Source organism: Theropithecus gelada, chromosome 1 (assembly GCF_003255815.1).
Source record: "Theropithecus gelada isolate Dixy chromosome 1, Tgel_1.0, whole genome shotgun sequence".
Classification (NCBI taxonomy): domain Eukaryota; kingdom Metazoa; phylum Chordata; class Mammalia; order Primates; family Cercopithecidae; genus Theropithecus; species Theropithecus gelada.
Window position 1 is genome coordinate 128,357,827 of NC_037668.1, and position 15,862 is coordinate 128,373,688.

The 15,862-nt window shown below is 38.1% G+C and overlaps 1 protein-coding gene across 2 annotated transcripts in view; it reads right to left on the reverse strand.

Moving 5' to 3' along the window:
- Window positions 1-15,836, reverse strand: part of SASS6 (SAS-6 centriolar assembly protein) — a 48,065-nt gene extending 32,229 nt beyond the window's left edge. The window contains exons 1-7 of one of the 2 annotated variants that reach the window (XM_025385233.1): window positions 15,499-15,836; window positions 8,770-8,830; window positions 6,118-6,197; window positions 5,318-5,422; window positions 4,293-4,464; window positions 3,620-3,685; window positions 2,237-2,356 (exon numbers count right to left, since the gene is read on the reverse strand). In XM_025385233.1, the coding sequence (XP_025241018.1) occupies window positions 2,237-2,356; window positions 3,620-3,685; window positions 4,293-4,464; window positions 5,318-5,422; window positions 6,118-6,197; window positions 8,770-8,830; window positions 15,499-15,563 (669 nt within the window). In that variant the 5' untranslated portion in view covers window positions 15,564-15,836. The remainder of the gene's footprint in view (window positions 1-2,236; window positions 2,357-3,619; window positions 3,686-4,292; window positions 4,465-5,317; window positions 5,423-6,117; window positions 6,198-8,769; window positions 8,831-15,498) is intronic. The other variant, XM_025385243.1, reaches the window with a different exon arrangement.
- Between the last annotated feature and the right edge of the window lie 26 nt (window positions 15,837-15,862).

Here is a 15,862-nt window from a genome sequence, read left to right on the forward strand (position 1 = left end):
TGTCTCTAAAAACAAATAAATAAAAATACAAAAATCCCAAGTTAAATAATAGCAAACTGATACAATAGTTTATTAAAAATCACTATGACTATGTAAGTATTATTCTAAGAATGCGAAGATGATTCCACCTTTGGAAACCTATTGTCATAATTTATTACACTATTAAAGGGGAAAAACGACACAATTATTTGGTTAGATCCCAAAACTCATTTTATCTGACTTAGCGCTCTTTGAATTAAAATTCTTAGGTAGCAAGTAAGAAAAGAAAACCCTCTCTCTCAAATGCAAAGCAAACATCATATTTAATGGTGAGATATTTTAGTTATTTACCAAAAAAGACTGGAACAAGATGAAAATTTCACTATTAATTCAGTACTTTTCTGTACAAGAAAAAAAAGGACACTAATCATAGGAAGAGAAAAATTACTATTTTTTATAGTTTATATATCTACCTGGAAAACATAAAATAATCAATTTCAAAACTCTTAGAAACACTATGTAAATTCAGTAAGGTGGTTGGATATGACATTAATATACACTACTGATAAACAATTACAAATTTAACCACAGTGGTATTGGTAGGGAGTGGATGGTCTCATTTATGCAGTAAAAATCTGTAAAGTCCCTAGACAAAAACATTGTTTAACAAGGCTGCAAAAGAAAAAGAGAAAAGAGAAAAAGGGAGAGAGATAAAGAGTAAAAAAGTCTGTTTTCAACAAATAAGACCTTAATAAATGAAGAGCTATATCTCTCCACTGAACGAGAAAATGAGATTAGTTCTTAACAACAGTCCAAAGACAAGCCCAAGTACATAAAGAAATTTAGTATGTGATAAAGGTAGTACCGGGCACAGTGGCTCATGCCAGTAATCTCAGCACTTTGGGAAGCCGAGGAAGGAGGATCACTTGAGGCCAGGAGTTCAAGACCAGCCTGGGCAACATAGCGAAACCCCATCTCTACAAAAAAAATTTTTAAATCAGCCAGTGTGGTGACACATGCCTGTAGTCCCAGCTACTCGGGAGGCTGAGGCAGGAGAACGGCGTGAACCCAGGAGGTGGAGCTTGCAGTGAGCCAAGATCGCACCACTGCGCTCCAGCCTGGGAGAGAGCGTGGGACTCCATCTCAAAAAAAATAAATAAAAATAAAAAATAAAAATGCTTATCTTCACAAAAAATATAAGAAATATAAACTAAAACTAGTACTACCTTAAGATCAGGTGGCAAATATTAAGAATTAAGAAGGCAGCAGGGCACAGTGGCTCATGCCTATAATCCCAGCACTTTGGAAGGCCGAGGTGGGTAGATCATCTAAGGTTGGGAGTTCAAGACCAGCCTGACAAACATGGAGAAACCCCATCTCTACTAAAAATACAAAATTAGCTGGGCGTGGTGGCACATGCCTGTAATCCCAGCTACTCGGGAGGCTGAGGCAGGAGAATCGCTTGAACCCAGGAGGCGGAGGTTGCAGTGAGTCGAGATTGCGCCATTGCACTCCAGCCTGGGCAACAAAAGCAAAACTCCGTCTCAAAAAAAAAAAAAAAAAAAAAAAAAAAAGAATTAAGAAGGTTCAAAACAATGTCAAGAATATGGGGAAATAAGTATCCTTATACACTACCTTATCTTTGGGATTTCATTTGGTTTAACCTTTTTGGGTGGCAAATTTGCAGTGTCCATCAGTATTTTATATAGGTATGTTGCAGTTTCACTTCTAGAAACTAAGAGTGCTTATTGCAGTATTGCTGAAAATAACCAAAATTTTGAAGCATTTAAATGACCACCATTCGGGTAAGTAGTTAAATAATTTAAGTTAACCCAAAATGAATACTCTGCAGTCACTAAAAAGGAATATCTTAACTGATATAGAATGGTATCATATTAAGTGAAGAAAAAGTTACAATCAATATATCCAACAAGACCCCATTAGTATAGAACAAAACCAAAAACCCATAAATGGGCACATATATAAACAACATAATTTACAGTTATATGTTTATAAGCAAATATTTATAAATTGCATATTATTTACATATACATAGAGAAAAGTCTAAAAAAAATACATCAAAATGTTTATAGATTATCTCTGGGTACTAAGACTTTGAAAGATAGAACTTTTATTTTCATTTTATATACTTCTGCAATGTTTGGAAAATTTAAAGCAAGCATTTATTACTTTAAAAATTAACAAAATGACCAACAGCAATAAAAGATATTTTTTCAGTTTCCTTTAATGTTCTTACCTGCAACGCTTTTTCCTTTTCATTTGTCAGTTCCTGAGAATGCTTGTTTGTCAAGGCTGCTGTATGTGATGCCCATTCATTCCGTAACTTATCTAATTCTTGTTTTTTTTCTGCTAATGTCTACATTAGAGTTTAACACAAAACATTAAGATAGTCTCCTTAATATGTAATGCTTCTGATTAGAATATACCAATATTTACAAGGATATTAAAGAAAACAAAATTATAGCTTTTCAGGACATGTTCAAAGCCTTTTTCTACACAAAATTTTTTAATTTTAGGAAATCAACATCAGAATAAAAACAATCTTAGACCCAAAATGGCCCACAGGTCAAGATAAACTATCTTTTAATTAAAGCTTTTAATTAAATCTGGCTCTTTACCACCCAATAAAGAGGGGTAGGGGGAAGCAAGTTGATTACAAGGAACAGTTCACTTACATATAAAACCCAGTAACATGGCCCTGTGGGCCACATTGTGCAGGGATATTTTCTGCATGAGGCCATGCAGATTATCAGATACCGATATGGTTAGGATGTCTGTCCCCTCCAAGTCTCATGTTCAAACGTAATCCCCAACAGTAGAGGCAGGGCCTGTGGAAGGTGATTGGATCATAGGAACAGTCCCTCATGAATGGTTCAGTACCATTCCCTTGGTGGTAAGTGAGTTGTCACCCTGTTAGTTCATACGAGATCTGGTTGTTCAAAAGCATGTGGTACTTCCTTCCTCCCACTCTCACCATGTGACACACCTGCTCCTCTTTGCCTTCAGCCATGACTGTAAACTTCCTCAGGCCCCCATTAGAAGCCAAGCAGATGTTGGTGCCATGCTTGTACAGCCTACAGAACTATGAGCCAATTAAATTTATTTTCTTTATAAATTACCCAGCTTCAGATAGTTCTTTAAACCAAAGCAAGAACAAGCTAAAACAGAAACTCTTGGCCTTCAATTTCATGGACTAGGGCAGAAATATTGTAGCTATGACTAAAATGATGCTAACCCTGTCAGAGGAATTAATTCTATACACAGCAAAGAAAGGGAAAGGTTTAGAGCATAGGAACTGAAAAGTCATTTAGGCCAGAGGAATGAGGCGATAAGTGGCGAGCAGAGAACCAATATGTTACAGAAATATACACATCTTATTTAATGAAGACTCGAGGGAACATATCGGGGATACAGAAATGTTTGTGTGAAGTCAAGTATGTACAAGAGAAAGTATCAGATTAAGATAATTAAGTGGTAGCTGAAGGGTGGCAAAGAGGAGAGGAAATTCAAGGGAAGCATGATTTGAAAGAAAATACATAAAAGCTTGGAACTGAGTCAAGGAAGCAATTCAGCGCCAATATCTGGATGACTTACAAAGACAAAGTGAAATTCGAATTACCTTTTGTGTAAAGTCCAGTTGCCTAGTAGCATCATCTAGTGATTGCATCAATGATAATTTTTCTTCCTATTCATAAAAATAACAAAATTACACAGTTAACAATGTAATCATCTATAGCCATGCTACTCAAAGTATAGCATCAGCATCATCCTGGAAGCCTGTCAGAAATGCAGATTCTTAGGCTCCATCTCAGACCTAAATCATTTTAACAAGATCCCCAGATAATTTAAAGTTTGAGATGCACTGATCTATAGTATTTGACTAGAAAGATTCTAAAACTCAAGCAGCATCCCTATGTTGTTTCCTTCTGCCATATAGCACTTTGTAATTGTCAAGACATTTCCACATATCTTATCTCATTTAAGATTGGCTACGTAGGGTAGCTATTTCCATACACGTCTACCAGCTGATGAAACCATGACAGAAGAGTTTAAGTGACCTGTCCAAAATCACACATGATTGGCAAAAACCCTGGGACCTAAGCTTCTCAATTCCTGGTCCAGATCTATCCCCACTATACCCTGACTAAATAAAAAACAGTAAAATAAATTCATTATATATCATAAAACTTTATTCAGAAAGCAAAAATTTATGGCACCGTATCTCTTCAACAATTTATCAAAGACCATTGATACTTATTTTGTTAAAACAATAACTTAAATTTAAATCTTACCTTGCTACATTTTAAACAGCCTGCTAGAAATTTCTTTATCTCCACATCATTTCCAGGTAAAAGTTTTAGTGAGAGGTGAGTAAGATGCTTAAAAGGATTTGTCTCTACCACATTTAAAAATGCGGGTGAGTTATCCAAAATAGCTGCTGGAGAAACTAACTGTAGCAAAAATCTGTGAAAAGAAAATGTTACATTATAACACACTTAGGAGATAGTGAAAATCTCTCACTGAATCAGAAGCTTCTCTACTTAGAAAGCTCAGGAAAGGGAGCACATTGAAATAATAGGGGCCAATATGAAAGGACTCCCAATCGTAAAAGATAAGATAAATTGGGCAAAAAAAAGATTGACTGAAACATAGTGACTATATAAAAGTCCATGAGTTCATGAGAAACAAATGAGAGAGAAAGCAAAAACTAAAAACAAAAATTCACTGAGTGCCAGAAAAGTAGACTACCAGCTCTTTACTCTAAAAAATTGACAATTTAAATGCAAGAATTAAGCATTTATCCTTTATGAATTTTCTGAGTAATCAAATAGCCCTAATTGCTGAGGAAAAGTTCTTTATAGAATAATTATACTTAATATAGAAAAAATGATAGAAAAGCATCATTTTGTTCTTCCTAATGAAATAACTGATTCAACAACAATCGTCAACTGATAAAGCCAATAAGTAAAAGGTTGATGGTGAACGTTACAATAAAGGAATCAGGCATTAGCACCATACACACATACAATCTTAGTCTTCCCTTTTTCCAAGTTCATTATATAAAAAACAAATATTTGATGCTGCCAAATATTTCGGATAACTTTAGTGCCTCTGTCAAAGACATGAAAATTAAGAAATATTTCTGATTTTAATCAAGATGCCTTAAAATCTGAGATTTAATGGAGGCCTAACCCCAGTTCTGAAAATAAACAGGGATATTCATAATAAATGGAAAAGATTTTGCCATCAACTTGTGTTTCAAAGAAGAGTCTGTCTTGAATTAAATTTAATAATGTAGTGTTCTCATGCAACTTACCTTGGAATTTCTTTGGCATGTTCTTGAGTACATTGCTGAAGGAGATCTATAAATTTTTGTGGGAAAGCTAAGAAGTCTACCAGAAGACCTTGCTGGAATTTTAAACTATACAGAAGAAAGGAAAAGAAATTTTTAAAAAATTTAATTACTTCGTTTTGGTTTTTGAGACAGAGTCTCGCTCTGTCACCCAGGCTGGAGTGAAGTGGTGCAATCTTGGCTCACTGCAACCTCTGCCTCCCAGGTTCAAGAGATTCTCCTGCCTTAGCCTCCCGAGTAGCTGGGATTACAGGCATGTGCCACCACACCCAGCTAATTTTTGTATTTTTAGTTAAGACAGGGTTTCACTATGTTGGTCAGACTAGTCTCGAACTCCTGACCTCATGATACGCCCTCTTTGGCCACCTAAAGTGCCAGGATTACAGGCGTGAGGCACCGCGCCCAGCCAATTACTATCTTTAATTATAATTAGCATCCTGAAGGATTCTTTTTTTTATTTACTAATCTTTGTTATAATCAAGAACTAAGCTAAGGAACTCTGATTTTCACAGAATTTATTCAACGGGAAAAAAATCAATAAATTCAGCAAAAGCTTCAAACTTCACAAGTGTTTTAAGCAGAATTCTAATAACCCACAAAATGTTTATTTTCCAAAACACCCTAAGTAAATACAGTACAAATAGCCCAATATTCCCAAAGTAACTAAATCTAACATGTAGGTATGTGTTTAAAGAGAACAGTACCAATAAAACTTAGAAACTTATTCTTTCATTAAATATAAGATCAGAAAAAAATTCAGTTACCTTTGAAAATCTTCCTCAGATATAACAAGGTTATATAAAAAAAATGGATCCGTGTCATCAGTCAGACGAATAACTAAGTCCTGAAAGAAAGTTTGTTGTTTTTAAATGTTTTTACTAGATCTGGCTTTTTGAGTAATTTCTTCCTTCTCAGAAGTAAAAAAAATCCAACAACATCAGTGTATCATAGTTATATTGCAGACAGCTTTGTTTTTTAGTGCTGCTGATTTTTTATTAGTCTTTACAGAGTTAGAATCTTAAATAGGGGTAGACATTCTGCTCTTCGAGAGCCACATGGAGGTGTGTAAAAGTTAAGTAGGTGCTAGGAGTTGAAAGTTTAGGAATATCCTATCAGAGGCTTGGGGAAATTTAGACTCAGTCCTTGCTACACCATAACATGATGACAAAAATTTTCTTTACCACTGAACATACCACATTCAATTTTATTTTTAGTTTCCCTTAAAATTAACTGGTATAGCATTTCAAAAGTGGCAAATATATCAGCAGAACTGACAATAATCCACACTAGAAAAAAGAAAGCTTCTGTCTCTCAGAAGACAGGGGTATCAGGTAATACATTGCCAGGTTTCTTCCAAAGGGCCTATTCTCTCCTAAACCAGGTGGCCACTGACATGGAATCCCATCTGTTTTCAGTCTCAAATGAAGTAGGTACCTTTCATAAAGACCACTTTCCAGGTAGCTAAGTGTACATAGTGTGGCAGATCATCGTAACAGCTAGAGCTCACAAAAAGTACACCAAAATTATGTACCAGAGAACACTGGTGAAAGAAAAACAGCATTAGTTACAAGATGAGGTAACACTAATAAAGAACTGGGCATTAAGATTAATAACACATTTGAAATAAAATCTCTACTCATAGCTACTAAAGAAATGCTAAGATCCTAGAAAAATCTAAACCACTTATGCACAAAGCTAGAAAATGAAGAAGTATAGCAGGCATGAGGAATAACATGTAAGAAGTATAATATATAATCTTCACCCTGGAAAACTAGTAATTTAGGCACCTGCTCTGCCTCAGAATGCCTTGTTCTTAAGTAGCTTCTATTTAAGTACTTCCTGAAATTCACCCAGGAGGCTACTTAAAAAACCAAAGGTAATACTAATACTACTAGGTCCCTGAACGTGTTCAGGGAAAGCTATGGCACACAGAAAACAGATGCTATAGTTCGTGGTTTTTTTTTGACATGGGGTCTCGCTCTGTCGCCCAGTCTGGGTTGCAGTGGCACTATCACAGGTCATTGCAGCCTCAACCTCCCAGGCTCAAGTGATCCTTCCAGCTCAGCCTCTCAAGTAGCTGGAACTACAGGAGTATGCCACCACCTTCAGCTAATTTGTGTATTTTTTTGTAGAGATGGGATTTCACCATGTTGCCTACATTGGTCTCACACTCCTGGCTCAAGCAATCTGGCTTCAGCCTTCTAAAGTGCTAGGATTACAGGTGTGAGGCACTGCCCTTGGCACAGATGCTGTATTTCTTAGTCCTCTGTTCCATTGGTCCCCAACCTTTTTGACACTAGAAACCAGTTTTGTAGAAGACAATTTTTCCAAGAACTAGGGGGTGAAGGATGGTTTCAGGATGAAACTTCCACCTCAGATCAGGCATTAGATTCTCATAAGGAGCATACTTGCTCTCATAAGGAGCAAGCTGAGATCCCTTGCATGTACAGTTCGCAATAGGGTTTACACTCCTATGAGACTAATGCCACCGCTGATCTGACAGGAGGCGGATCGTAGGAGGTAACGATCTCTTGCCCACCTGCCACTCACCTCCTGCTGTGCAGCCCGGCTCCTAACAGGCCACAGACAGTACCAGTAAGTGGCCAGGGGGTTGGGGACCCCTGCTCTATTCTATATCCTTAGTTCTGTTAATGACTCACACTTTTGAAGGTTATATGAGACTGATACTCTAAATGCCTCTCTTCAAAATGTAAAGTAAAAGAGTCACAAATATCTCCCTGTAGTATTTTGGTTTACTGTTTTTACATTTACACCATGAAATGCCAATTCTATAAGGCAGCTGTGTGTGTGTGTGTGTGTGTGTGTGCGCGCACACACATATGACCAACAGCAATAAAAGGTATTTTACGTGTGTGTGTGTGTGTGTGTGTATATATATGCAACTTATAAGTGCACTGGGCAAATCTAAGGAGACTGTCACCCCAACCCCCAATTCTTCATGTATGTTTTAGAAATATATAGTATAGGCCGGATCACGAGGTCAAGAGATCGAGACCATCCTGGCCAACACGGTGAAACCCCGTCTCTATTAAAAATACAAAAATTAGCTGGGCGTGGTGGTGCACGCCTGTAGTCCCAGCTCCTCAGGAGGCTGAGGCAAGAGAATTGTTTGAACCCGGGAGGCGAGTGAGCTGAGATCATGCCACAGCACTCCAGCCTGGCAACAGAGCAAGACTACATCTCAAAAAAAACAAACAAAAAAAGAAATACATAGTATAATCATCCTTCAGTTGTTTTCTCAGTAGATTCCACCACCCTTGATTTGCAACAGTTACAAAATAGCCCAAAATGTAAAAGCAAAATAAATGCAATAAAAGATGTCACATTCTTAAAGAACAAAACTAATTATCTACAATGTACCTAAATGATATTTCAAAAAAGAACTAAATACCAACCTTTCTGTGAACTGGATTAGAAACTGATTGTAGTTCAATGCTCATTCTTATACTTACTCTCCTGTATGAAAAGACATACCCAAACATCAGAAACATTCACATGAAATGAGTTATCACTATCTTTTGTATTAACTAAAGTTTTCAGTCTTAAGCGACAAGACTTTCCACATATGTTCTCTAACTTACGAAGAGAAGTTTGAAAAGCACACTGGATTTAAAGCTTAATGTCTTGTTGTTCCACTAGTGAGTAATCTAGCAGTGTTTAACCTAAAACTAAATTTTTCTCACTTGTAATATGGGGATATTGTGAGGAATAAATAAAATAAACACTGTGGAGAGCCTAGCACTAGCCTGATATATGACTTTGCTGCCCTGATTGTAAAATAACATCTACTGAAAGACAAACCATCAATTTAGTAACTTTTCAACTGTAAAATGCGGACGTTTTGAGGACTAAATGAGGTAACAACCTCGTATATCCTTACTGCCCTGATTCTAAAATAACATCTAGAAAGACAAACCACCAATTTAGTAACAACTTTTCACATTAAAAAATTACCATGTCAAGTGATTAAACTGATTTATGAGAGACTGATTCCATTTTAAAAACTTAGTATGTGGCCTGTCGCAGTGGCTCACATCTGTAATCCTGGCACTTTGGGTGGCTGAAGCAGGCAGATCACTTGAGGTCAAGAGTTGGAAACCAGCCTGTTCAACATGGCAAAACCTCATCTCTACAAAAAATACAAAAACCAGCCAGGAGTAGTGGCACCCACCTGTAGTCCCAGCTATTTGGGAAGCTGAGGTGGGAGAAATGCTGGAACCTGGTAGGCAGAGGCTGCAGTGAGCCAAGACTGCACCACCGCACACCAGGTCTGGGCAACAGAGTGAGACCCTGTCTCAAAAAAAAAAAAAAAATCAAAATTAAAACTTAATATGTGAAGTAATATTAGAATGCTTTGAATGTTTAAAATCAAGGAAATAACCTATTCCCTACACTTACGCATACAAAAACGTATTTTCACATCCATGAATTAAATCTGCTTAATATATTCTTTATGTAATATAACCATAGAAGTACCATCAACAAGTTTATTACACCTATCCTTGAGTAAAGTAACTCTAAGCCCTGAGAGAGAGAGAGACCAGTGTTCCACATCCTATGCTGTATCTTAGAGAATCCAGAATTGGACAGAGGTATATAAGTGAAAGTGCTCATAAACATTAATCAAATAGAGCACAAATGTTTATATAATTCAGGAAATAAAGGGAGAAATTAGTAAAAAATATCTATGCACAAGTACTTCTCAAACTATTCTACCAGAATTAAATAACAATGGCTTTTATTTGATGTGCAGATAGAAAAAAAGTAAGCTAACAAATAGAATTTGTTCAATTTTAAGTTTTTCTTCTAAGGACTTCTTTTAAACCTTTTCCACACTATTGCTTATCTATTACACAAGTAAAAAGTATAAACAGCAATTGAGTATTGATAGAAAAATTTGGAAACAGTTGATCAACGCTAGATTCAACTGTTTAGATTTTTTAATGCTGACTTGTAATTTTATATGGGCTTAAAATGTGTCATTTTGGTTAAGTTTCTTGTTGAACATATGATTGGATGCTAAATCTCCATTTGTACAATAAGATTAAACGTTACCTCATAACTTGTATCTGTTTTCTGAAAAGGAACAAGAAGCACTAATTTACACCACAGAGAGGAAGAATTATTTTCAAAACAAGAGAATACACTGTTCCTATTTTTCTAGTATCTAAAGCAACGTATGTGAAACAGATCAGAGTGTTACTCCAATTCCATTTAAGCTTTCCCGAGCTGGGCACAGTGCCTCCCACCTGTAATACTGGCTACTTCAGAGGCTGAGGCAGGAGGATAGCTCTACATCATTGTGTTTGGTTTTCATCTTCTGAAGTTTTCTCTAATATAAATGCCATAGTGGTATGATACTGCAGTTGATGTTTAACTTTTTATGATGCTTTACGTTTTATTTATTTTTATTTTACTTATTTGTTTTTTGAGACAGTCTCGCTCTGTCGCCCAGGAGCACTCCAGCCTGGGCCCAGGCTGGTGTGATCTTGGCTCACTGCAACCTCCGTCTCCCAGGTTCAAACAATTCTCCTGCCTCAGCCTCCTGAGTAGCTTAGATTACAGGGGCACACCACTGCACCTGGCTAATTTTTGTATTTTTAGTAGAGATGGGGTTTCGCCGTGTTGGCCAGGCAGGTCTCAAACTCCTGACCTCAAGTGATCTGCCCACCTCAGCCTCCCAAAGTGATGGTATTACAGGCGTGAGCCACCACACCTAGCAGGTGCTTTACGGTTTTAAAAGTCCTGTCATACTTCATACATCTGCAAAAAGTACAAGAAGAGTCCATTTATTAAAATGTTTACATAATCCTGGAAGAGTTACACTACTATGACAATTTGCCAATCATATTAATGATATTGTTGCATATATTCCAAATGCCTATATACATTAGATGTTGAAAGAAAAAAGGGAAGGCCTATAAGTGAAACGTATTCCCCATGCTTAGTTAAAAAATATCCCTAGAAATATGTTATAGAAAAATACAAGCTTTCAGAGGATATGCTAACTAAAATCACAAATCTTATTTTTTCCCTTATAATGGAAATGTCATAAGAGCAATATAAAACAATAAAAACTCAATAAAATGTTATTTCTCATCTCAATAGATGTCATACTCTGAACAAAGCATAAATCTACATAACATCCTCCCTGACATTAGATTTAGCTATGAGTTCTTTTAAATAAAAAGTATGCTAAACATCAGGCATGCTTTAGCAGAAATGGATTCTAGGCCATCTCTGCCACCCAGTAACTGTGACCTTAAACTATCAATCAAACAAATAAAAGGTACTTTAAGCCAGGTATTGTGCCAGGTGCTAGGGATACAAACAGAAATAAACATGGTCCAGGGGCCTGGCGCAGAGGCTCACATCCGTAATCCCAGCACTTTGGGAAGCTGAGGTGGGAGGATCGTTTGAGTTCAAGACCGGCATGGGCAACATAGCAAAATCCTATCTCTACAAAAAATTTCTAAAATGAGACAGGCATGGTGGTACATGCCTGTAGTTTCAGCTACTCTGAAGGCTGAAGCAGGAGGAGAGCTTAAGCCCGAAAGTTTGAGATTACAGTTAGCCACGATTATGCCACAACACTCTAGCCTGGGCAACAGAATGACAGCCTCTCTCTACAAAAATAAAAAAAAAAAGAAAAATAATTTTTGGCATAGGATGACAGAAACAAAAAAAAAAACATAGTTTCTGTCCTCAAATTGAGATGAGATTAATGACTTTTCCCTAGATTTGCTTCTGATTGCATTTTAGGGAGGGAAGGGTTACCAACACTTACTGAGTACCTGCCAGGTATTTTACATATACCATCTTATTTAACAATAATCTTGGTAAGTAAATATTATCTGTTTTACAAAAGAATTTAACGCCCAAATAATGGTTTAAGGTCACATTACAGAGCCCAAATGAAAACTCAGATCTTTCACCTACACCACACTAATACATGAACAATGGCAATTCATTTCAACTTAGGCAACTTTGAAGGGTCCTTATAGTGAAAGGATTTAAGACACACCTGAAAGTTATTAAAGAAAAAAGCATTTGAGGCACAAAGAACAGCAGGGGTAATAGTACAGAGTGAATATCAGGCACGTTCAGAAGGTAACAAGAATGCTTGTAAGACTTTTATATTGGAGAGATAAGTTTAGGACACAAAATTAAAAAGGCAGATTAGTGTTAAATCATGGGCATCAAAATTTTGCGTAATTTTCCATCAGATGAAGTTCCCTGATCATTACCACTGTCCTCAACTGAATTTCCTTCTTCTCTGACTTTAGTGTACTTATATTACTTCATGCATTTGTAACACATTAACACCTAAAATTTAGTGAACATTTATTATGCTCTAGTCACTGTTGGAAGCACTTTATATGTAGTAATTCATTCCATTCTCATAATACCATGAAGTAGGTACTGTTATTACCATCAGCTTAAAGATGAGACACAGAGAAGGAAATTGTACAAGATCAGTCAATAAGTGGCAGAACTGGGACTCAAACCCAGGCAATCTGGCTCCAGAGCCTGAATTCCTAATCTGTGCTATGGTGCCTGTCCAAGGAAAATCTTTTTATTTCCCCTATTAAAATGTGAGTTCCCTGAGGGACAGAATGAAAACAGGTTTTTGTTGGCTTTTGTTGTTGTTGGGGATGGGGAGGGGGGTGCATATTTACATCCTCCACACGTAGGACAGTTCCTGAGACACAGTAGACATTTGCCAATATTTGTTGAGCTGAACTGGCCTCAAATACTCAACCAAGGCGTCTGGGCTGGGTGTGGTGGCTCACGCCTATAATCCCTGCATTTTGGGAGGTTGGGGTGAGAGGATCACTTGAGCCCAGGCGTTCAAGACCAGCCTGGGCAACACAGGGAGACCCCATCTCTATTAAAAAAAAAAAACAACAACAGTCAGGCGTGGTGGTATGTGCCTGTAATTGCAGCTACTCAGGAGGCTAAGGTTGGGGGAACCCTTGGGTCCGGGAGGTCAAGGCTGCAGTAAGCTGTAATTGTGCTACCATACTCCAGTCTGGGCAACCGTGAGACTCTGTCTAGGGAAAAAAAAAAGAGAGAGAGAGAGAGAGTCTGGGGTGTTCTTTCTATAGGTCAAGGATCACCAAATTACTCTGTAAAGGGCCAGATAGCAAATATTTTAGGCTTTGCAGGCCATAAGGTCTCAGGCCATACTCACCTCTGCCCTTCCTGTGCAAAAGCAGCTACGATTTGTAAACAAATGAGCGTGGTTGTGTTCCAAGAAAAGTTTATTTATGAAAACAGTGAGACATCTGGCCCATGTGCTCCAGTTTGCTGACCCCTACTATACAGATAATAGGAATATATTAAAGGTTTCTAAGCAGGGAAATTGAGTTTTAAGATTAACTGTGATGGCAATGTAACCAGAAAGAGACCATCTAGGAGTTTCCATATTGAAACCAAAGTCATGGCCCCCTTTATCTTTCTATAATCATTCTAAAACAGTGTTGTCCAATGGAGATACAATGCAAGCCACAAACGTGAGCCAGATACGTAATTTTAATTTTTTTCTTTTCTTTTTTTTTTTTTTTTTCAGAGACAGGGTCTCACTCTGTCACCCAGGCTGGAGTACAGTGGTGCAATCACAGCTCACTGTAACCTCAAGCTTAGGCTCAAGCAATCCTCCCGCCTTGGCCTCCTAAAGTGCTGGGACCACAGGTGTGAGCCACCACACCTAGCCTACTTTTAAATTTTCTAGAAGTCACATTTTAAAAAAAACTTTTAAAAGCAGGTGAATTAGTATATACTATATACTAATATATAATAGTATAACAATACATTATTACTGTTAATAATACATTGTATTTAACCTAATATACCCAAAAATATTGCCATTTAACACATAATATAAAAACTGAGATATTTTACATTCTTTTTTCATAGTAAGTCTTAAAAATCCAACGTGCATTTTCAAACGTAAAGCACAACAATTCAGATAAGCCCCATTTCAAGTGTCTAATAACCACATGTGGCTAGTGGTTACCATACTGGACAGCATTAAAAGAATGATCAACTAAACCTACAGATCTCCATATGCAGCTGCTGGTTTTGGCACCATCTCCTCGACCGGCTTGCCACTGATTTTTGACCGAATTCTGAACTATATGTACCACAGTTTGACATTACCGGCAACTCAATAAGGCAATGTCTTCATTTCATTTTTTATGTTACATTTATACACCACTTAGTTTGCACATACGATTTCACACCTGATCCTCATTACAAACACGTGAATACGCACGTTATATCAGTTTTACAAATGAGGAAAGAACGTTCAAAGAAAAAAGAGACAACTACTGAGTGTTGGAACTGAGAAAAAAAAATTAAGTCTCCTGACCTCTGGTCAAATCTCTCTATTTACGCCCCAACAAAACCACCTCCTTAATCAAAGTTGAACTTCTCTGTGCGACTGGTCTTTATTTCCTCCAGTGATTGTAAACTCCATGAAAAACAGGACTGTTTTTCCTGACCACTGTATTCCCAGTGCCCAGCAAGGTGTTTTACAATATTTACTGAATGAATTAATCAATGACGTTTCTGATTTTCTCATTGTTAGTCGGTTAAATGTAATTTACTTTTTTTTTTTAAAGCAACTGATCTGAAGAGCCAAAGTACGCCACCAAATTGGTAGGTTTTTAAAAGTTGAACCTTACTGCCAACATACTCTCAAAAGAGAACGGGGAGAAAAGGCTCCGAGCCAAGGCCTGAGTTCTAGCGCTGACCCTGCCATGAATTGGCTGTGAGCCCTCACGTAATTTTTTTTTAACTTCTCTGGGCCAGAGTTCTTATCTGTCAAAAGGCAAGAGGAGGGCTACAATCTTCACGATTCCGTCCACGGCTAGGGTTTTTGACATTAACTTGATGTGAGCCGGCTTCCTATTTCCTCACACCCCTCCTCCAGACCCCTCTGCAACGGCCGACTTGGCGAGAGAGGTAACCACTGGGCCCTCTGGGTTCCCTATCCGCTTCCTGGGGGGCCCGACTCGACACCTAGGTGCAAGGCGGAGCCCACTGGCCGGAACCGCCATCTTTCCCCATTGGCCTGACCCCAACCGCCACCCGCGGGCACTGGATGACGCGCTCTTTACCTCTCCTCGCAGTCTTTGCATTTCACCTGCAACGGGACTAGTTGGTGGAACAGAACTTGGCTCATGTTGGCTCGCTGTCCCGGCTGGTGTGCGGAAAAGCCCAACAGGCCCGGCCCTCGGACCTAGCCCGAGAGGCGTCCGGGTCCTGATAGAGTTTGAGTTTGGCGCTCGGCTTCTGCGGAGGAGGCGGGGAGAGTGAAACGAGGGAAGGACGTAAGAGACTTGGCCCTCGCCAGCCACCATCGGATTCTTCCGGTTCTGTGGAGGATAAGGGGAAGACGGTTGTGGTAGTTCCGGGCATTAACTTGTGTGGCGGGGGCTGAGGCAGCCATGTTTGTTAAGGGAAGGGGACCCGAAGGAAGCT